Source organism: Phyllostomus hastatus, unplaced genomic scaffold, assembly GCF_019186645.2.
Source record: "Phyllostomus hastatus isolate PE091 unplaced genomic scaffold, TTU_PhHast_1.1 phas_contig_402, whole genome shotgun sequence".
In the NCBI taxonomy this organism is placed as follows: domain Eukaryota; kingdom Metazoa; phylum Chordata; class Mammalia; order Chiroptera; family Phyllostomidae; genus Phyllostomus; species Phyllostomus hastatus.
This window is the reverse complement of record NW_025333873.1, coordinates 4602766-4624956: the sequence shown is the minus strand read 5'-3', so window position 1 is coordinate 4624956 and position 22191 is coordinate 4602766. Positions and strand designations below refer to the sequence as shown.

At 57.0% G+C, this 22191-nt stretch overlaps 1 protein-coding gene across 8 annotated transcripts in view; it reads right to left on the bottom strand.

The window, feature by feature from the left end:
- DNMT3A (DNA methyltransferase 3 alpha) overlaps positions 1 to 22191 on the bottom strand; it is a 111178-nt gene that overhangs the window by 66409 nt on the left and 22578 nt on the right. For 4 of the 8 annotated variants that reach the window (XR_006786359.1, XM_045844616.1, XM_045844615.1 and 1 more), the window contains one exon: positions 6800 to 7052. Coding sequence is in view for 7 of the 8 variants with exons in the window: in XM_045844616.1 (XP_045700572.1) it covers positions 6800 to 6862 (63 nt within the window). In the remaining variant the exon portion in view is untranslated. Of the gene's footprint in view, positions 1 to 6799; positions 7053 to 7217; positions 7401 to 14576; positions 14696 to 15087; positions 15225 to 15795; positions 16017 to 22191 lie in introns of those variants that run through there. The other 4 variants (XM_045844612.1, XM_045844614.1, XM_045844613.1 and 1 more) reach the window with 4 other exon arrangements.

The window sequence follows — 22191 nt, the reverse complement described above, 5'->3', positions numbered from 1 at the left end:
GATATAAAGGTAAGCAAGTGAGGAACTCTGTTACACAGAGAGAAAGGCAACGTGTAAGCGAAGAAGTACCCGGCACGGTGCCGAGGGTCAGAGTGGGGCATGCCCACCCCCTGCCAGCAGCCACCTCTGCACACACCCAGCCCACTCACTCACCTTTACTCCTTCAGCAGCGCCCCCCCCCGCCCCCCCGCGCCGGGCTCTGCACAGCCCACCCTCTCCTCTCCGTCCCGCGAGGCCCCGTGCTTTACGGAGGTGAAGAATCCAGGCAAAACTACCTCACAGCCACGTGGCCTTCGCCACGTTTCTCAACCTCTTTCAGCCCCAATTCCTCATCTGTCAAATGGGGTCATGACAGGAGGCCCCGCCTAAATTACTGCGAGGATCCCGTGAGTTGATTGCCGGGCAAAAGAAATTCCCTTATAGGCCCTTCCACACCGTGCAAATGCCAAGTGGGGTGATTATAAGCAAGGTCCCTAATTGCCTTGTGGCTCTCTCCGCAGAGGCAGCTGCAGGGCAGGACCAGGCCCCGTGCCCAGTGCAGGTGCCAGGAAAGAAGGGCATCCTCCCATTTCCCAATCGCCCGGGACACCCCCTGCCGCTCACTTCCCTGCCTGCCCTCTTCCCCTCGGCAGAGCTGAGTCCAGCTCTCCCGGCCTCCGGCCCCCCATGACCTACTTCTTGGCAGCGATGGGCAGGAGGGCCTCGGAAGGCGGCCACTGCCTGGGCCCTCACGGGTTAGGTCTCCTGACATGGGTTATCTCCTGACACGTGCCTCAGTTTTGCTTCTGTTCAGTGGATGAGGGGAAAAGGAACCTCAGGCCTGCCTGTGCCCAAAGACCCAGAGAGAAGTAACCTTTCTTTCTTCCACGTGCTGGGTTCCCTGCAGACTTCAAACCCACACCATCCAGCCCTGACCAGTGGCTCAGTTGGTTGGGCGTTGTCGCACAAAGCAAAAGGTCGCCGGTTCCATTCCTGGTCAGGGCACATGCCCGGGTTTCCCATTCAGTCCCCAGTCAGGGCGCACACGAGAAGCAACCGATCGATGTTTCTCTCTCACGTTGATGTTTCTTTTCCTCTCTTTCTCCCTCCCTTCCCTCTCTCTAAAAATAAATAGATGAAATCTTTAAAAAAAATTAAAACAAAATAAACCCACACCGTTCATACTCCCATCTGCATTTTCTGCATTCTTCTCCCAGGCCCTGGCCACCCTTGGGGCTGTACTGAAATAGCAGGCCGATACCACAAATATGCACACAGGCAGGCAGGCAGGTAGGCAGACAGGTACCCAAAATAAATGACAAGACTAACTCAATACGTGCTGGGTCCCTGTGTGAAGCACTCACACATCTCCTCTTGTAAGCCCCCCCTTTCTCTGCTCAGAGGTCACAGAGCTGAGTCACACAGAGAGTCTGGGTTCAAACACAGGTCTGTCTCCAGAGTCCAACTGACTCTCACTCAAGACTATTGATGGCAAGGTTAGCTAACCCTGACATGTAACAATAGCTAACTCAGAGAATGTTAGAGAGCCTAACACGTAGGTCCTGGTTAGCGTGGGGCGGGGGGAGGTGTGGGGAGGGGCACTGTTGATATCACACATCTGTTCGACATGCCCAAGCATCTAATTGACCTCCCGGAGCTAAAAATGGATGTGCTAGTATTATTAGCTGTTCCTGAAGAGGTCAAAGTAAAGCTGCCTTTTCAGTAACTGTTTAAATGTACTAAGAGGGATGCTATTTAAACGACCCCTATAGTGACTATTATAAAGCAAAGAGCCTGGCTTAAGTGGGGTGTGTGGGCATCTAAGTACAATCAATGCAGAGCGAGCCCGGGTCGGGTAACGGGCCTGGGGGTCCGCAGGAACAGCTGAGGATAGAGCTGGGGCAACCCCACCCGAAGACGCCCTGAGCTCCCCTTCCAGAGCGCAGGAAGTGGTCAGTGCCCGAGGGAAATAACAGTTGCCAGGCCTCTGGGTCGGACTTAGGTGAGGAAGGGGGAGGTCTGGCCACAGCGCTGGCCCTGTTCGAGCGTGCACACATGCACACATGTACGCACGCACGCACACACGCATGCACACTTGCTGTGCTCCCTCTGCACAGACATGCTCCCGCTCTCTGCAGTTTCTACCACCCAGCAGGCGAGTATCTTCCTATGCTCTCTCCTGGACTGGATCCTTCAGGAATGCGGGTTCAGTTTATACGACAGACTTGGGAAGCCCTACTATGGGCTAGGTACCTGGAAGGAAAGGTACCTGAGCTGGAAGGAAAGAAGGGAGGGGTTGGGAAGAGGAGCAATGTGTGCAGAGAGGAAGGAAGGGAGGGAGGGAAGGAGGAACAGAGGAAAGAATGGTAAGAAGCTATGTGTGCACAGACACACAAGCCCACGGTCACGCACACCAGCCTGTGTGTGTGAGTTTCTGCTGGAGTTGAAGGGCCCCCAACATCTGCCCCAGGGCAGAGTGCTGTTACACAGAGGAGAGCATTCTCTGACCGCCCTGACTTTCGGTCTAAACAAATGTACTTGAGCCTGCAGCAGAAGAAACGTGGATGGGACGATGAAGCGTCACAGCTGGGCAGCACCAGTCACTCTGCCCTCCTTCACGCAGGAGGGAGCCTGAAGAGCAGGGAGGCCAACAGCACGGGCTGCCTGGGTTCCAATCCCAGCACCGCCACTTACTGGCTATGTGACCTTGGGCAAGTGACCTAGCCTCTCTGAGCATCAGTTCAGTCTTTTCACAAGACTAAGTAATGAAGACAATAGAGCCTACTTTGCAGAGCAAATCGTAAGAATGAAATAAGAACGCCAGTACAGAGCTTAAGAGAGCACCTGGCAGGTAATCAGCACTGAACGCATCTCGGCTGTTATGTTTCTGAGGCTGAAAGAAATTGGGAAGCAGCTAGACTGGGACCCAGCCAGGGGCTTGGACCCCTGGCCAGTCACTGATCCATACTCGTGTATCTGAGCAGGTCCTTCCAGCCCCCAGGCTTGGGATGCTCTTGGCCCCCTTTCCTGTTCCTTCTGCCCCTCTCTTTCCCCTCCACGCAGGGCCTGGCACCCTGCCTCCACAATCCCCTCCAAGCCGGGACCAAGGCTCCTGGCCTCCCTGCTGCTCGCCTCCCACCCATCTCCCTGGGGCTGGCTCCCCTCCCTCCGCTGTGACCTAAGCTTACTCAGCTGACCCACCCCGGCCAGACCACAGGAGCTCAGACCCCTAAAGCCTGCCCCTCCCAGCTTCCCCAGGAAGCCCCTCTGTGGTTGGGGGACTGCAGGGAGAAGGGATGCCGGGCAGGTGCCAGGGTGACCCACATGCACCAACCTCTCGGTACACCCCGCCACAGGACGGCCACCTCAGCCCGTCACCCGCGGCTCTGTGTCCTGCCGGCCTCAGTCTGGGCTTTAGGATTGCCGTCTTGTGAAGGGGTCTAGCTCACTCTCGCTTTCTTTTGCATCTTATCCACAAAATATTCCCTGAGCACCTACTCTGCGCTAGTCGGGCCCTGGGGCCCTGCCCTCCGGGCGCAGCAGTGGGGCTGGGTATTATCCACACCAGTGCTCCTCAGGGTGGGGGGCGGGGCCCATCCCCACAGCGCCTGATTTGCAGGTCCGGGGCGGGGCCAAGCATTTGCATTTCTAACTTTTCCAGGTGCTGCAGGCCTAGGAATCACATTTTTAAAATGGTTACATAAGTTTCAAGTGTAGGACATTATAGTTCTATATCTGCATACATCCCCAAAAGTCTAGTCAGTGCGTATCCCCATACAATTGTCGCCCTTCCCCCCCTTCCCCCACCCACCCCCAACCTCTCTACCCTCTGGTAACCAGCGATCTGTTCTCGGAGTTTGTTTTCGTTTTGCTTTGTCTGTTCAGTATTTTTTTTTAAAGAATCCACATCTGAGTGAAATCATATGGTTTTGTCTTTTCCTTTCTGACATATTTCACTTAGTTTTATACCCTCGTGCACCCTTAGGTTCACTGCAGCATTACGTACAGAAGCCAAGAAACAACCTCAGCGTCCACCTTTGGGTGAATGGATAGGAGTCACGTTCTGAGGACCACTGGTCCACAACGAATGGGGGTTCAAGGCAGGCTGAAGGATGGGCTTTGATCAGAGAAGGGGAGAGAAAGTTAGGGAAAGGGCTCAGCAGGCAGAGGAAGCGGCAGAGACAAAGGCCTGGCGGCTCCAGGAAGTACTGGAGTGAAAGGTGAACAGAGGCGGGGCCCAGAGGGCGGCTGGGAGGGCACGTGGGGCCAGCGGGTGGCCACACCCCTTCCCTCTGGCTCCCAAGCAGTTGCTTTGTGCCAGGCACCCCTGGCAACCCTGCCAGGCTCCTTGAGCTCCAGCCCAAGCCCATGGTCCCCCTCTGCAGCAACAAGGCAGCCCTGGCCCGGGCCTGGCTCTCACAGGCCACTGTGGGCGGCTGTCGGTGTCCTCACCCACCCTCCCAGGGCGACTCCCCGGAGCTTCGGGAGCCAGCCTGGAGGTGCCAGGGACCTGTGCCAGGTGAGCCGGCATGCGTGCTGTGGGCGTGCCCCGGCCCCTGTCTACCAGCTCACTCTATCTGCACCAGGATCTGGGCCCGGGTGTGTGTTTGTTGCCGCTGGAGCCTGCGCAGTTACTATGGGTGGATAATAATAGCAATCGTAATCCCTCATAATTGGACCAGACTTTGCTGTCTGCAGGGCACTTCGATGCCCATGACCTCATCTGACTTCCACAACCGCCCTGCAGAACAGGCGCAGCTAGAGTTACTATCCCCATTACACAGCTGAGCAAGCGCGAGCCCTGACGGCCTGGAGTCCCATCTCCAGTGCGGGCCTGGGACCTGGGACTGCTGACTCTTCATCCAGTGCTCCTCCTCTGTTCCAAACTGACGTAACACAGCGCCCATCTGCTGCTCTCCACGGGAGGGGCCGGGGCTCTGCCGCCCAGGGCAGCACAGGCCAGTACCAGGAGGGATTTGGTTCAGCTGTCCCCTCCTTCCCCACCTGTGGGGGGGCAGCTGAACACCCACTGCAAGTACATGGGCACAAAGCTGTGTCAGTACCAGCCAGGACCTCAGACCAAGGGAGGAGGGTCAGGGTCACCTAATCCAACAGAGGAGCAAAGCCAGGTTCAAGGAAGGCAGGGAATTATCCACGGCCACAGCTGCCACTCGAGAGCACAGGTGGCCACAGATGGCCCTGAGCCTGCGGTGGCGGGGGCTGGGTCTGCCGTTGCCTGAACCCGGGTGGGACTAGCCCAGAAGACCCGTGGGGTAACCTGGACCACCTCCTCTTTTTCTGTGGGGTCAAAAAGATGGCAATGACCTGTGTGTACACCCTAGAAGCCCTGGCCAGCCAGCCGCACCACACGTTTCCTCCCCAGGTTGGTGGGCAGGCAGCCTTCCAAGGCACGCAGTAGGTTTCCAGGCTGGGAAGGCAGGTGTCTGGACTTCATGCTTGTGTGTGTGTGTGTGCGCACGTGTGTGTGTGTGTGTGTGTGTGTGTGTGTCCCTTCCAGGACCCACACAGGCGGGGTGCTGTCTTTCCCACAGACCAGGCTCCCATCTGGACCCACCACTAAGTAGCTGGGTCAGCTTCCTCATCTGTCAACCAGGGCCATTTGTCCTTGCCCCACTTGCCACAAGCATTGTCCTAAAAGGACTAAATAAATGGAAACCACCCAGAAAACCAAAATGCACTCTGAAAAGGGCAAGCCCAGGAAGGAGCTGAGCAGGGAGCGGGTCTCGAAGCTGCCCCTGCCAGAGGGCCAGCAGAGCTGGCACCCTCAGGGTGCTCAGGGCCCCACATCTGGGAGCAGGGGTCCACCCTGGTTCCAGAAAGACAAACCGTGCCCCATGAACATGCCCTGATGCCATCAAGAACCACCACCCCTCAGGGAAGCAGGACCAGGCAGAGGGAACTGTGGGGACCAGGGCACGACAGATAGGGCACCCCAGGAAGGACTGTGGCTGGCACAGCTTCTCCAAAAGGGAGGTGGCAGGGTTTACTCTTCCACTGCTGGGGGGCTTTGCCTGTAGGTGGACACAGCCTGTTGGGGCCCAGCAGGGACTCCCACCAGCTTGCTGTGACCCCCTCTACCCGACTGAGGCCCACCCAAAAGAATGGTGAAGGGGTCACCCCTCACAGAGCTCTGAAAATGAGGAAGTCACTAGCTCCATGGGCAGAAGTGACACTTGCTCAGAGCGTGGGGTGGGGGCGGGGGATAGGAAGTCACCATCTCCACGATGACTGATGTCACCCTGAGCAGCCGGCACACCGCAGCCCTGTGCCCGTGCCAGACGGGCAGCCCTAACGCGGCCTCACGCCCACCAAGTCCCCCCGAACTTGTCTTTGGCCTTCCAGAAGCTAGTGAACACCCTGGGGAGGCAGAGGCAGCTAAAGCAGGTAAAGTAAGAGACTCACCCAAGGACACAGCTAGTAAAAGGCCAACCCCAAAAGGAACCCATGTCTGGGGACGCTGCAAGGCTGACCTAACAACCACACAGACCTAGGGTTTGAACCCCTGCTCAAACACTACGGGGGTGGGGGGCGGCGGGGATGGAGGGTGAAGGGGAGACTCAGGACCTGGAACCTGACCACCGGCTCAAACTGCCCCTCTGCCACCAGAATCTGACCTCTCCCTCCAAGCCTGTTTCCTCATCGCCAACCAGGGCTGCCAGTCCTCCCTGCGCCTGCGTGAAAGCTGAGCTGCGCGGTCCAGTGCTCAGCACGTCGGGGCTGCGGCAGCGGTGACTTGGGGACGGGCCCTCCCCCGACCTGGGCTCCGGCTGGAAGGTCTCCGGCAGAGCCAGCAGCTCACCTTTCGGTCCTCCTCCCGCTCCAGGGCGGAGCTGCTGGTGTCGCCGGGGCCGCTGGAGGGCATCGCGGGCAGCTGGGCGGTGGGAGGCAGGCTGGGACTGCACGGGGCTGGGGGGCCACTCCGCCTTGGGGAAGGAATTCTCGTGGTCTTCGTAAGCAGTTACAAGTCAGACATAGATCCGGGTGCCGAGGGAAAAAGTCCGGGGAAACTCGGCCTCAGGCTGCCTCTGGGCGTGGGTTTCTGATGGCTCCACCTGTGGGGGGAGAGAAGAGGGGTCAGCAGGGCAGCGAACCCCCCGGCCCAGGCCCCGCCTGGTCCCCACCTCCTCCTCAAGGCTGGGCCCTCAGCCCCAGAGCCCCGCAGGCCTTCAAGGCCCGGTCCTCCCCCTGCCTGGCCTGCTCGTCCCCGGTGGGCTCACCGGCAGCTCGGGCCGGCCCAGCAGCCAGAGAGCGGAGGAGACGGAGGCGCAGCACCGCCTGGCTTCCTTCAGGGCCACCTGCCTCTGAGACGGCGACAGTCCACGCTGCCACGCTGCCACGCTGCCAGTGGGAGCCACGTCTGCTCTTTCCTTTGAAAGCTTCCCGCACCCCTCCCACCCCAACCACCCCCTGGGAAATCCCAGAGGTCCCCAGCCCAGCTACATTTTCCTTCCAATCTGTCCCCCGCTCGTGCCACCCCCACACCGCTGCTACCCCACGTGGCGGAAGTGAGCGGCAGTCACAGGATGTAGTGAAGCGAATGTCACTGCGCGTTGGGGCCGGCGCTCGGGCCCAGAGAAAGCTGAGGCTGAGCACGGGGCCGTGGCCGGGCTGAAGGCCTCGGGCGGTGCTGCTGTGGGGCAAGGTCGCTGTGGTGGAGAGAGACCAAGGCCACAGCCATGCAGAGGGGGGATGCGAGGCCCCTTTCTCCGCCACCCCGTTTGCCTTCAGAATCTGGTGGGCTTAAGGGGGGCCCTCTGAACACACACAGCTGAGTTTTAGGGGATTTTCCTCCCCCCACTGCCTCAGGTGTGGGCCTCCAGCCAGTGAAGTAACAAAGCCAAGGGCCTCAGCTGGGGCTCGGGGTGCTGCGGCTGCAACTCCCTTTACACAAGAGACGGAGCTCCGCTCCCCACCCACCAGGAGATGTGGGCCGAGCCCCTGCCTCCAGAGCGAGCCCTGCCTCCAGAGCGCCAGCCAGGGCCGGGGAGGGGACTGGCAGGAGAAGGAAAGTGGGAGGCAGCCTGGATCGGGGCCCACCCACACCCTTCCCCTTTGAGTTCCTGTTCTGCTTCCCTAGGCTCCCCCTCCTCCTAGGGCTTCTCCTCCCATCCCCCTCCTGCTAGGCTCCCTGGAAAACCAGGAAGTGGAGAAAGCACAGGCTTGGGTCTCCCAGGGGCACGGCACCTAGTCTAGGGACGGGTGCCTGGCTGGGGGGTGGGTGTCCCGGTCCTGGCTCTGCCCAGGGTGAGGAGGGGGAAGCTGAAGCCGGGGAGGGTGGGGGAGCCTCCTTCAGGCCAGGACACGAGGGGCCCTACAAGCTAAAACCCAGGTAGGCTGCAAGTGCCGCCCTCCCTGCAGGTGAGCCCTGGGAAGCCCGAGGTGAAATGCACACCTCCAAGCCTGGCGGGGTGCTGGGCCCCATGGATGTCTGCTCCTCCAACACGGGAGGGAGTCCATGGCAATGGTGAGAGGGGCTGCAAGTGTCGGACGCTGTGCTAAGCACGTGACAGGCACTCTTCCTCTGGGCAGCTACTAGGACCATCACTATCCCTAGTTGACCGTTGCATCTAGGCCCCAAAAGGTAAGGACTTGCCCTGGTCGGGTGGCTCAGTTGGTTGGAGCATCATCCACACACCAAAAGGTTGCAGATTCGATTCCTGATCAGGGCTCATAGCTAGGTTATGGGTTTGATCCCTAGTCAGGGCACCAACGGAAGGCAACAGATCGATATATATATATTTCTCTCACACCAACGTTTCTCTCCCTCTCCCCCTTCCTCTAAAATCAATAAACATACCCTCAGATAAGGATGGAAAAAAGGAAGGTTAGAACTTGTCCATATTCAGTGTCGGGGCAGAGACTTGAATCCAGACCTCTCTAAAGCTCCGAGGGGGTCTCTGTGAAGCTCCACCCCTCAGCTTACAACCCCCCCCCCCACAAAGACAACTCTGGAGAGCCCACTCGAGAACTGGCCCAAACCAGAGCTCCGTGAGGACTCCACGAGGCGTCCATCCACTATAAACCAGCAGTTCCACCTCGAACCCACTCCATTTGTTAACACAAATATCCCCAGGCACCCCCACGTCAAAACCTTCAAAAGGATGTGGAAGCTAAAAGGCAGAGTCTGGTGAGGTAGGACCTTGAAGCCGCAGTCCCAGACGTGGGTGCTAGTCCCAACTCGGGCTTCTCTGGCCCTCTTTCCTCGTCCTTACAGCTGGAGAGTCAGACTAGATAACTCACGAGATGTCTTCGACCTCAGCCCTGCCCAGCTGTGGGAGGTCCCAAGGGCAAAAGACAGCCCCAGGAGCCCCCAGCATGGAATAATCCAAGGAGCCCCAGGCACAGAGTAAGAGGCAAGTAGTGCTGCCCTAAGGCCTAGAAACAAGCAGGGGCTTCAGTGAGAGGAAACCACTTTCAGTGAACCTCTGGCTGCTGGTGCGAAGAGGAAGGAAGCAGCAGGGAAAGCAGAACATGGTGAGGCCTTGACCCCGATGCAGACACCCCGGAAAGGAAAGGAAATGCTCTTTCCTCCTCCCCTTCCTCCAGATACCTGCTAACGTCTGAGCTGCACACTGTCCTCACAGCACACGCCGCTGACCCGAGTCCACCTCGGGGTTCCTCCATGCTACTCACTGGGACAGACCTGTCAGCAGTGCCCCTCGTGATCACCCGGCATCGTCCGGAACCACCCAGCCCTCGGCCAGGCAGGCCGCACATGGGCATGGCCCCGGGGGCCCACTGTGGGGGCCAAGCCCTTCCCACCCAGCCCGAGAAGCTTCCCTTCCTCTCTCAGGTATCCCTGCCGAGGGGAGTGACCTGCCCCGGGTCCACAGCCCCCACCCAGCGGCGTGTGTCCGCCATGACGGTTCTCTGCCACGCACGGCTCTGCCACGCACGGCCCTGCCGCTCCTGGCACTGAGGCCCCCTCCGCACCCACGCCGCAGGCCGCGCCACAACCACCACCAAAGAAAAATCCTTGCCAAGCCTCTACCTCCGTGAAAGGCAGCTTTTATTTCCTTCTGGAAACTTCTAATGTCCACAGGGGCCATGAAAAATGTTTATCACAACTGCTTTAAAAAATTGTTTTTAAGGAATCCCATCCTGAAAATGTCTTGGTATCACCACCGACGTGGTCACCATCATTACCATTTTAATGACAAAGCTCCTGCGGAAAAAGAGTTGGGATTTTGAACATCCACACCAAAGCTCGCCACCTTCTAAATCCAACTGAGTGAGTGGACAGTTTTTTCAAGTAAAATGTCAAAGTCCCAGATTGGGCTGGAGAGAGAGGGGAGACGCCACCAATGAAATTCTGGAGTCTGGAAAGCAGACTCCCGATTTCAGACAGCTCATGAAAACGGACTTACAACAAAGTCCCTAACAGACGTCGACACGATAGCAGCAGGTACCTCCAGGACCGGGGCTGGAGAGGATGCGTGTGTGAAAATAAAGAGGATGGAATCGAAGAAGCAAGCCCCCTCGACCCGCCTCCCCCAGAAGTCTGAGGGCTGTTCCCTGGAGAGAAGAAAGCAGAGGGCTTGTGCAGGAAGGGTAGCCTAGCCGGTTGAAGAGCGAAGGTTAATATTCCAAAACCACGGGGATGAAGATTGTTATAAATGTGATGTCGTGTCCTACCGGCCCCCCCGCCCCCCCCACTGGGCTCCTAGAACACTGGCAGCCGAACCTAACCTTCTTTTTGAAAAGGCCTAAGGGGGCAGATACCGACCCCAGAACCGAAACGGTGTGCTACTGGCTTACTTAGTACTACCAGTGGATCAGGAAGTCCACAAGTCCCCGGTTCTTAACCTGGAAAGGACAGGCAGGGAGACATCTCGGGGAAGGCTCCAACTTGGAAGACAGAGACCAGGACAAATAAACCAAAACCCAAACAAAACCAAACACAGCCTGGAGGAAACACGCTTGCTGCCCAGGGACGGTAACTCCATTCATGAAAAAAAGAATGTGATGCTATTAAACCAGGACATTCCAAGAACATATAAGGACTCCTAGAAAGAAAAAACTGTGCTAGCAGAAATACAAAACACAACAGAAGAGGAATGTTAAAGAGAAAAGTAGAAAATAGGAGAGGATGGGAAAGAGAATTACAAAACTGGTCCAGAGGTTTCTATATCTGAAAAGTAGAGGAGTTACAAAAGAAAAAAAAAGGGGGCGGGGATTACCAAGGAGGTAACTTGAGAGAATTTCCCAAGACTGACAGACGCAGGTCACCTGACTGGAAAGGCCCCTGAGGGTCCTGCACGGTGGATGAAAACAGACCCGCGCCAAGGCGCATCGTGGTGACAGTTCGGATCACTGGGGCCCAGAGGAGACCCCGCGTGTTTCCAGAAAGAGAGGAAGACTGACCTGTAGCGGCTGGGGAGTCAGAATGGCTTCAGGCTGCTCAACGTTAATATGAAAAGCAAGCAAACAAAGGACTGATACACTTGAAATTCTTAAAATAATTCTCTAATCGGAACTCTTTACCCAGCCTAATTATCACTTAAGTGTGAGTGTAGCATAAAGATATTTTCAGACACTCCTTTCTCGGGAAGCATGGGAAGACGTCCTCCAAGACACAGGAGAACAGACAAGGGAGGAAGCCGTGGAGGGCCGCTGTTCGGGCCTCAGCTGTGAGACTCGGGAGTCGGGCATGTGCAGGGCTGCCATCCCCGTGCCCTCTCCCCTGGAACCACCTGGAGCCACCTGTCGTGCCTGACAGAACCACCTGTGTCACCCACTGTTTGCTCTCGGCCACCTGAACTCAGGAACCGAACACGCATGTGCATGTTGACAGGTGTCTGTTCTGGATGATGTGCTCCCGAGGGGCGAGTACACCAGGCAAGAGGAAGACGCATGATCCAGAAAGCACTCCGACAAGAAGGAAGGGGAGGGGAGGCCAGGGCCGACGACACAAGGAGGTGGCAGGACAGCAGCCAGTGGAGAGCAAGAGAACGGACAATAGGGAATGGAACTGAAACACAACACTTGACGTGACTGCCCTGGTGGAAAGCAATAATAAAGTTACTACGAGGTATAGTCCGTTACCAGAAGGTATAGCAGAGACTAGCAGAAGGCACCCAGGAAATACCCCTAATGCTGGGCTCAGTGGGTTGAGCTTTGTTCCCCAAAGCAAAACGTTGCCAGTTGGATCCCCGGTCAGGGTGCCCGAGAGAGACAACCTAACCTTCCTCCCCATCTCTCTAAAAATAAGTAATTTTAAAACTTTTTTAATTAAAAAAAAAGAAAGAAAACAAGGCAGGTGAAAACACAGGTGCATCATTAATTTCGGGGGAGACAAAAAGAAAGTTAATGGTGGCAGTACACGAAGAGGCTCAGCTACACTAGCTGATTTAATGCAGAAAACAGTGGTGTATGTTGATGTGACAAATACATGTGTATTTGTCACACGTATACACACGTGTATTTACGTATGTATGTGAATGATACTACTGAATATGTTAATTTCCTATTCGCTGTTGTTACAAAGGAGCACAAAATGAATGGCTTAAAACAACCCGAATGTGTTATCTTGCAGTTCTGGAACTCAGAAACCCAAAGTGGTTCTCCTCACCGGGCTAAAATCAAGGTGTTGGCAGGTCTGCATTCTTCTCTGGAGGCTCGAGGGGAAATCCATTTGCTTGACTCTTTCAACATCTAGAGGCTGTGCACATGCCTTGGCTCATGGCCGCTTCCACCGTCACAGCCAGCAGTGGCCAGTCCCCCCTGACCCTGACCCTGACCCTGACCCTGACGCTCCCGCCGAGGCACTCCTCTGCCCCCACTGCCCTCCCATCTCTTTCTCTGCCTCCCCTGCCCCAGTCTTTCCCTTCTAAGGACCCGCGTGATTCCATTGGGCCCCCCCAGATAACCCCGGAAAATCTCCCATCTCAAGACCCTTAACCTTATCACACCTGCAAAGTCCCTTTTGCCACATAAGGTACCATGTCCACAGGCTCGGGGAATTAGGATGTGGCTCTTTTGGGGGGGTGGGTGCTATTCTCCCACCCACTATATGCATACTTATATTGATGTATGTATAAACTATAAACTATTTTTTGAGCCCTGGCCGGCATAGCTCAGTGGATTGAGTGCGGGCTGCGAACCAAAGTGTCGCAGGTTCGATTCCCAGTCAGGGTACATGCCTGGGTCACAGGCCATGACCCCCAGCAACCGCACATTGATGTTTCTCTCTCTCTCTCTCTCTCTTTCTCCCTCCCTTCCCTCTCTAAAAATAAATAAAATCTTTTAAAAAAAACTATTTTTGGGGATTACTTATTTATTTATTTTTAGGGAGAGGGGAAGGGAAGGAGAAAGAGAGGGAGAGAAACAGCCATCAGTTGCATGTGCCCTGACTGGGAATCGAATCAGCAAACTTTCCCTTTGCGGGACGATGCCCAACCAACTGAGACACACCAGTCAGGGCGAGAACTAAAGTCTCCTTTACTAAATAGGAAAGCGATGAAAAATGTCTAAAATGGGGGAGTCAAAAATATGCATATTACTCAGATATTAAGTGTACAGCTGCTAGAAGAAATAGCTAAAAGTGGCTGCCTCTGAGGAGAGGCTGGGGCGGGGCGGGGGGGGTGGGGGAGCAGGCCAGGAACACCCGCGTTTGGTGAAGAGGTGTTAGTACTATTCGACTTCTTAGCTTAGATGCATGTGCTACTGCGAGGAAATTTAAAAAATAATACTTAAAAGGAGAGGATGGGGCTAGGCGTGAGCGCTTGCACCCCACGGCGACCGCGTTTGGGCGTGGCCTCCGCCCCCTCTGCAGAGCGCAGCCGCGGCCCTGCCACCTCTCGCTCTATGAAACCATCACATCCCACAGAACAACCATTATCAGCTCCTCACGCCCACACAGAGTTCCGTCACCAGCTATAAAGTGGTACCTCCCCCTCTGCCCCAACACACGCCCCTCACAGAACGTTTAATTCTTGCAAGACGTCATTTCCACCCAGCCCAGTCAGGCAGCATGTGGCGCTCCCCCACACACGCATCCCCCCCAAACTGTACCTGCGCCTGCCATTGCTGCCTACGGCTCCAGTCACCACCCTAGCTCACTCATCAGTCCACCGCCTACCAAAGGCCCGCAATGCAACCCTCTGCTCGGCCCATGCTGTGTCAGCTCCCAGCCTCACCCCTACACTGTCCCTCGTGCCATCCCTACCTTCCTCGCCAACCTCAGGCCCATTAGCGCCCCCAAGCTGGTCACCTCAAGTCCCGCCTCCTGGCATAATCCAACCAGCAGCAACTAGACTGTCACCCCACAGTCTCACCTCCACAAGAGCCTGCAGAGAACTATCTTCTCCCAGAAACAAAACCACAAGTGCCCACAAACCTGACTCCTTGCTCCACCAAAAACAATCCTAATGTTCTCACCATAAGGGCCCCTTGCACTCCACCTCAAGTCCTCTATCTGAATTGCTGAAAAACACTGGCCATCTCTGTAGCAGCTCCTTCTTCCCTCTACCTGGTCTACTTTTCTCACACTGGACTTTGCTTGTTTGAGTGTTTGTAATTACCTTCCCCTCCTTCCCAGGGGCGTGCTGGTAGTTGGTGCTAACCCAACCCCTCACCTTCGGCAGAGTGAGCACGTGACCAAGCAGAGCCAATCAGAGGCCTCCCAGGATGATTTTGGTGCCATGGAAAGATGCTAATATGGTAGGATGTGAATCAGGAGCTGCTGGCTGCTCGCCTGAGAACAAAGGGATAGAGACAGACGCATGGAACACTCAAGTCATTGTCTGGGTCCCCGGATCTAGCTGTACCTGGACGGAAGGCATCTGTCACCCTCCCTGAGTGTGAGTGAGTCTGTGCCTTGTGGCTGACAGTCCTGACTCATGTGCTGATCGCAACCTCCTGCCGTCCTTCCCGGGAGGCCCACTGCGGGGGGTCCAGTCCTGGCTGCCGGGTGGTGATTACTTATCATCTGTGTGACCTGAGGCGAAACTGCGCCTCAGTTTTCTGAGCTGTAAAACGGGAAGAATAATAGCAGCCACTTCCCAGTGCTGTTGTGAGAATTAAGATGAAAGGCATTAAACACGCTGACAAGAGAGCCTGACACACACACATACACACAAAACATACTCCATAAATTTTAACAATTAGTCGCTCCTGACTCATCCAGCCCACAGCTTTCTCTTCTTTCTTGAGATCCCTGGAGTGCCGAGGGCGCATTGCTCCACGGAATACGGGCTTATCACGCTCCTACGGCATGCTGGGTCCTGTGAACAGAGCTTTACAAGTTCAACATCCCCTTCACCCTCACCCCTTGCTCCCACCCTCTGGAGTGAGTGCTGCTTTTACCCCCATTTTCCGGTTGAGAAAAAAGAAGTATAGTGAGGTCGATGAAACTGCATGAGGTCGTCCAGTCAGGACGTGGTACAATCAGATACAAAACCAGGTCTGCCCCACCCCGAAATCCAGCCGTCCACTCCATCATGATCTCTTACAGCCAGCACATGACTGTTGCAGCCACGTTACCTTTGACCATGAATTGGCCAGAGAAAAAATTTCCAGTTAGTCTCCGTCTCCTGGTTAGGTCTGTCTGCCATGGGGGCAGGAGCAGGGGCGGTGACAGACGGGCACACAACCTCATAATCAGTGCCCCGGCCAAGGTGGGAATCATTCATTCATTTATTTGTTCAATTATTTACTGAGCACCTACTACGTGCCAGGCATCGTGCTGGGGGTGTACATTGTCCTATACCATTTTAATAACAGTCCTGCGAAGTTTATGAAGTAGGTTCTATGGTTATCTCATAAGAGAAACTGAGGCTTAAGGAGGTTTGTTACCTCTCCAAGGTGGCCCCGGTAGAGAGTCCCAGGGCGGGGTGGCAGATCCAGGTGCATCCAACTCTGGAGTCTTTACTCGTTTGGTGGCACTCAGTCATGGGTAAGCGTGCTAAGCACAGACCCCAGATCATCATCTGCCTGTGACCCGGGTGCGACGCCAGCCCACAGGTAACAGCCTCATGACTTTCCTATTTGAGCTTGGGAGGACGCACGCCTGAGTCCTGTGGGCGACAGAAGGCAGGGGAGTGTCTTGTGCCCACGTCGCCCAGTCATCTGCCAGCGTGGTGACGAGCTCCAGGCCTGGCACGCTGGGGGCGGCAGCACGCCGACGGGAGACACAAGGGCCTCCCAGACAGAGATGCCTATCTGCCACAGCCTCCCTGTCACAGGACCGGAGCTGAGCGAGGAGGAGGAAGAGGTCCCAGGACCACTCTCTGACGGCTTATTCTCTCTCAGCACGAGGGAGGGGCCCCTCGTCACACCCTGCTCTGACTTTTGGAGATGTCCCTCCCACCCAAACCACCAGCTGCCTATAGAACACCAAAGGCCACCGGTGACGGGCCGCCGATCCTGCCATCCTGTTCCCCTCTTCAAAGCCCATCTGTCTGGGTCTGGAGGCACAGCCAGATGACTGGTGGCTCTCCCCGCTGCCCCCCCCACTGCGAGGCCAGGGTGCCACCAACGTGAGGATCTGTGATCACACCAAAGCCACCACCATGACGGTGGCAGTGGCCACGGGGGCAGAGATGAGTTGAATCAGACTCTTCTGCTCCTACTAATGGTTACCATGACACAGCCCCAAAAGCAGAGAGGGGAAAAAAAGGTTTATACCCAAAATAGACACTGGTAAGAAGCAGAAGTCGTTCTCGAGAGCCAGCATGAGCCAGTGGAGACTTCCATAAAGGAGCCCGCGTGTCCAGGGGCGGCGGGGTCAGGAGAAGCCCTGTCGTGCATGCTGTGGCAGCAGGTGGGTCAAGGGCACAGGGCAGCCCGGCTGAAAGCCCGTGTGAGAGTCAACCACGGGGACCCTGATGGGGCTGGCGGTCTGGGGCTGCCACGGGCATGGGTCTGATTCTCTCCTCCCCTGGAGGCGGCCCATGGCCCATACCTGCGTGTTTCTCTGCTTCCCCAGCATTCTCTAAACGGAGTCCACACCCACCAGCTATAGAGCCGCTTCACGCGCCCTCGGGCCCTGCATCTGGTCCCCACCTCCCCACCCCACCCTCTATGTCTGAACCCCCTAGGGACACTGAATGTGGTGATCCCCAAAGGGGACACCACGGCGGCTCTGCTGGAAGACAAATCACCCACCTGGCTTTTCTGGACCCCCCTGGCCACTGACTCAACAGACAGGAAAAGGGGTCACTCCGCTGGCTGGAGCGGCCGACCCTGGCCCCCAAGGAGCAGCCGGAGCGCTGGCACACACCAGAGGCGAGGAAGACTGTCTGTGACCCGGAGACTCTCCGGTCCCTCTTAGAGCCTCCGTGCCCCAAAGCAAGGGTCAGCGGAAAACTACAGAAGCAAAAAAAAAAAACAAAACAAAAAAAAAAAAAAACAAAAAAACACAAAAACCGGGCCAGGGTGGGGAGAGGACAACTGAGTGGTTCAGATCCTTCGAGAACCAAGGTTTGGGTCACTCCCGCCTGACCTCTCCAGGTCCCGGCGGAGCACAGAGAACACACAGGGCAGGTGACGGAGGAAGGAAGCCGGATACCAAGCATGGCCTTGAGCAGAACTCACACGAGAAGCACAGCACGGGTGCGTTGTTTTCTCCTCACCTGATACATACGGGAATGTTTATTCGTGCCTGGCACCTGCTTTCTCTTCCCTCCGTCTTCCCACTATTTTATATACCAGTTATCGGAAGTTAACTCCACCCCCGAGTCTTTAGGGGACGGAGTATTTGGTGGGACTGGGACGGAACATGAGAAGTCCGTCGTGTCGGTAGTGACTGGCGCAGTGAGTAGTGAGACTCCTCACCTGGGGGAGAGGAAGGTAAAGTGTCCTTCGGCAAGAAGGGTGTTTTGATAGGTAGACATAGGGCTATTTGGTTGTTGCAGGGGAGCTCAAATGCGTGTGAAAGGCCGCAGTGGAAGCTGGGTAGCCAGAGCAGGAGACAGTGCCGGTAAGTTCATTCACCCCTCATTGCCTGCTCCACGGACACTGAGAGAGGCCCTTTCCAGACTTCTCCTTCGCCAGCTGGCGTGGGACACTGGCCAGAGGGGCACTAGGGAGGCACTGAAGAATGTCTCTTTTCCCTAGACCCAGGGTGCTCTCTCCAAGGGGCCTATCACCGTGTACAGCCCCTCCAGGGGCCAGATCCTGCTGTCCCTGTGGCTTCCCCAGTGCCCACTCCCACCCGGTCACAGCTTCCCCAGCACCCTGCAGCACGCGACTCCCCAGGGCCCAGCCCCTGCAGTGAGGGTGCTCCTCCAGCGCAGTGTATGACGTCAACAGCAGCCAGCAGCTTCGCCCACACTCCACGCGGGTAGGTTAGCATCAGTGTGCGCCAGCAAGATACTTCCTCATGAACAACTTTTCTTGGGACCCACAAGCATGGATTTCTAGTGGGCTCCAGGGGACAGGTTTCCAGCAAGTCCTGCCAGCATGGCACCACAGTGACCTCCCTGTCATCCAGGGAGCCACGGCCATGCCCTCTCCACTAAGGTCAGGATCTCAGCCCCAGGGGCCTCGCCCCTGGGCACTCCATGGGCACCCTGAGGGCAGTCTCACATGTGCCATTTCTATATTCATTGCTGGTTCTTTTAGCTTTTTACTGACCAATCTCTCCTTACACCAGTCGCCTGTTATAATCTATAAGCCTTCCTATTAGACGTTTCCTGTTCAAATCGCTGTGTGGTTTCTGCCTCCTGAATGGGCCCCGACCGACACAGTCACCCACAGCCTCAAATGGCCTTTGTGCATCCTCTTGGCCCTTGAGCTCAGTTCAGCGCCCTCGCCAGCCAGTCGCTGCCTGCTCCGAGCACTCACTCACTCATTTGTCGAGCACCATTGCCGGGCCAGGCACTGGGGTGCAGAGAGACCCCGGCTTCTGGAAGTTCACAAGCAAGCGGAGTCTCTGGCTCCCTTTCCCGTCCACGACAGACCGCACCTGGCTCCATGCTCCAGGCTCTCACAGGCCCCTCGGGCTCCTCTGCTCTGCCTCTTGGGCTGGCCGCGGTCTCACCCCTACGACTGCCCCGTGGACACCCCTCACGCACGGGACACGCTCTGCCGTCAGCTGCACTCTAGCCCTCCTCTGCTGAGGTGGCTGGGCTTAAATTAAAGCAGACTCCCTCTGCCACACCTCCACCTCCGTTTTCTGGACGCCACCATCTGGGTCACGTGCTGTCCCCTAAACTCCTGCTCTTCCAGACCCAGATGCCTCTCGTGTCCCCTGGCACCACCCTCCCCTCAGCTGCTGAAGCCCCAAGCCCCAGAGAGGACGAGGGTCCCACCTTCCTCCCAGTCCCCCCACTCCACTGGACACCTGGTCCTCCGGCCGCTGTCCCCCGCACTCCCCCCAGGCCCTCCGCACCGGAGGTCTAGGCCTTGGCAGTGACTCCGCAACAGGTTTCCCTGCCCCTGGAGTCTCTGCCTGCACCCCAGCCGCTTGGCAAAGATTTCCCACACACGGCTTCCTCAGTCAGAACCTATGATGCCCGATGAAAACGTGCTAAGGCTGATTGCAGCGACAGTCACGCAGCTCGACGAAGGGGTCAAAGTGCATGCTTTAAATGGGTAAATTGCATGGTATGTGAATTATGCTTCAATGAGCTGTTCTTGTTTATTTAAAGAAAAAAAAGCCTACGATGCCCGTGATTTTCAAGCATGGTAAAACCTAAACTCCAGTCTGGTCCTACCCTGGCGGCCTCAGCGATTGGCTGGGACCTTGCCGCCCGCCTCTCCCAGCAGATCCCGTCATTCCGGAGCCAGTCCCTGAACCCCAGCTCACGCCCCCTATTTCCACACTTGTGTCCAACTCACACCATCCTCTCTCCACTCGGGCTTACCCACCCCATCCCCCTCATCCCTTAGCAACACCCCACCCCCTCCATCGCTTCGCCTCAACCACACCCCCCAGGGTCTTTAACCAATTTCTGCTGGGTGGTCATTTGGCTTTTCATTTGTACATAGATGTGCCCGTTTCCCCACACAGATGAGGGCAGAGCGCATAACTTGTAGCTTCTGGCCCCCCAAAGCTCAGTGCTTCTCCCCCTCCTGCCGCACCCCTTCCCCGTGACCCCTGAGGCAGAGAGGACTGTGTGAAGTCACTCCCAGGCAGCTGCAACATCCCCAGCACAGTGCTGCGGTGCCCAGAGTGACCACCCACAGCCCCCGTTCTAGGGGCCGCTTGGCAGAGTCCCCCACGGCCCTGGGCCGATGGAAAGGCCCGCGGCGGGAGCTCCTAGGCTCTCAAGTCACCTTCCCTGGGTCAGGACGTACACCTGCTGTGGGGTGTGCAAGCCCCACCAGTCCCCAGGTGCCCCAGAACGAAGCGGGTCACAAGGGTCCCAGGTCAGGGTGCCAGTGACCACAGGAAGTGAGGGGGGGCTGGCCTCCCATCCCTCCAGGCCCTTGGAAGCTGAGTCCCTGGCTTGCCTGTGACCGCTCTCTCCCCACGGCAACCACACACACGCCTCCCTCACCTGCGCCTTTTGGCCCTCTTCCCTGACCAGCTGACACCCAGCTGGCCCGCCCCCAGGCCAGAACTAAGAGTCCCCCAAAGGGTCTGCAGGACCTGGGAGCTGCTGATGGAGCAGAGCCCCTCCTCACAGATGCAGGAAGAGCCTGTTGCTGTCAGAATCACCCACTGGCCTCCGGTTGGCTTCCTTCTCACCCTGGGCTCCAACCAACACCAAACCGTCTGCGGAGTGGGTCGGGGAGGAAGAACAGCCCCAGGGGGCTGGCTCTGCAACAGGGGCAGGTGCACAGGTCTGTGCAAACCAGAGGGATGTTGCATTCCACACTCAGATGGCCGGTGGTCCCCGCCCCAGCCCACACCCAGCCGGAGACAGCCTGACTGTGGCCCTGGCCTTCTCGCCAACAGCACCCCCACAGGAGCCCCCGCTGAGAAGCCATCCTCCCCCTCTGCCCCACCCCGGCACCCTCCTCCAGCCTCCTCCGGAAGGCAGAGATACTTCAAAGATCTCCCCAAGGGGCGGGGCGTGCCTGCTTGTCACAGGGTCCAACATACAGCCACGTGTGCCCCGCTCACAGAGGAAGCTGGGTGCACCTGCCAGACCAAGGTCACCCAGAGCTCATTTCCCAGACCCTTCTCGGGCTCTGCACCCTGTTTCCCCAGCACACTGGGCCGGCTACCAGGCAAGGTCCCCACGGTGGTCCCCCCAGGCCCTGCAGGGTTCAGAGCCCCTTCCTCCCTCTCCCTTCTTCAGCTCTCCACACAGACATGCATGGCAGCTCTGCACAGACCGCCCCTTCCCTTTATTAAAAAATAAAATTAAAAAAAGCTTCTCCAACTCCCATTTAGCTCGGCAGATGCTCTTCAAACACATTGGGACGATCCAGGTTTCGCGAGCAGGAGAACCCATGGAACATGACAAACGGGCCTTCCCGGGAATGGGAACCGCACTGACGGAGGGTACAGTGGGCCAGGCCTCCCAGGAGGCGAAGAGCATGAAGCAGCTCCGGGAGTGGGAGACGGCAGCAAGGGGCATGTGCGCGCATGCGCCTCCTGGGTGCCAGGCGGGGCCCGCACACGGCTGAGCCGCAATCCTCAGACACCTGTGAGGGCGGCCAACTGCACGAGGATTCTTTACACGAGTGACAGAAAGTGCCAGGGTTCGGTGCAGGGAGCAGTGTCTGATGCAAGCTACAAACACAACACAAGCCTGGGAGGGTATCTCCACTTTGCAGATGGCAAAACCGAGGCTAAGAGACGTTGGTTACGAGATCTGCCCCAGGATACAGTAGGAGGGACCGGGCCGGCGTGCCACACGGCCTTTGCCTCAGTAATGCTGACCTGGCTCTCGGTATTTTTCTAAAAATTCTCCAAAAACTGCCCTTCCTGTGACATTCCAAAGACTCATTTCTCTTTTAGGGAAGCAGTTTTGTCTCTTTTGTTTGTTTACCCAAACTGCGGCCCTCAGCTTATCCCCCACACCTCAGCAGATCTGTCTCACCCCCCCTGGGAGGGGGGGTGTCAATATGGCAACTCCCACACGGTTCTCACAGGGTGACGGGACACACCCCCGGTTGGGGTTGTGCAGCTGGGAGTCTAGGCCTTGCGGCCTGTCGTTTGGGGGAGCTCCTGAGTCCCAGCTCAGGGCCCCAAATGTCAGCATCCCTGGTGCACGTGGTATGAACACCTGCGTAAGTCACCTCCCTCCTCAAAATTCTCCAGGGGCTGCTACCAGTCATGGAACAAAACGTGCC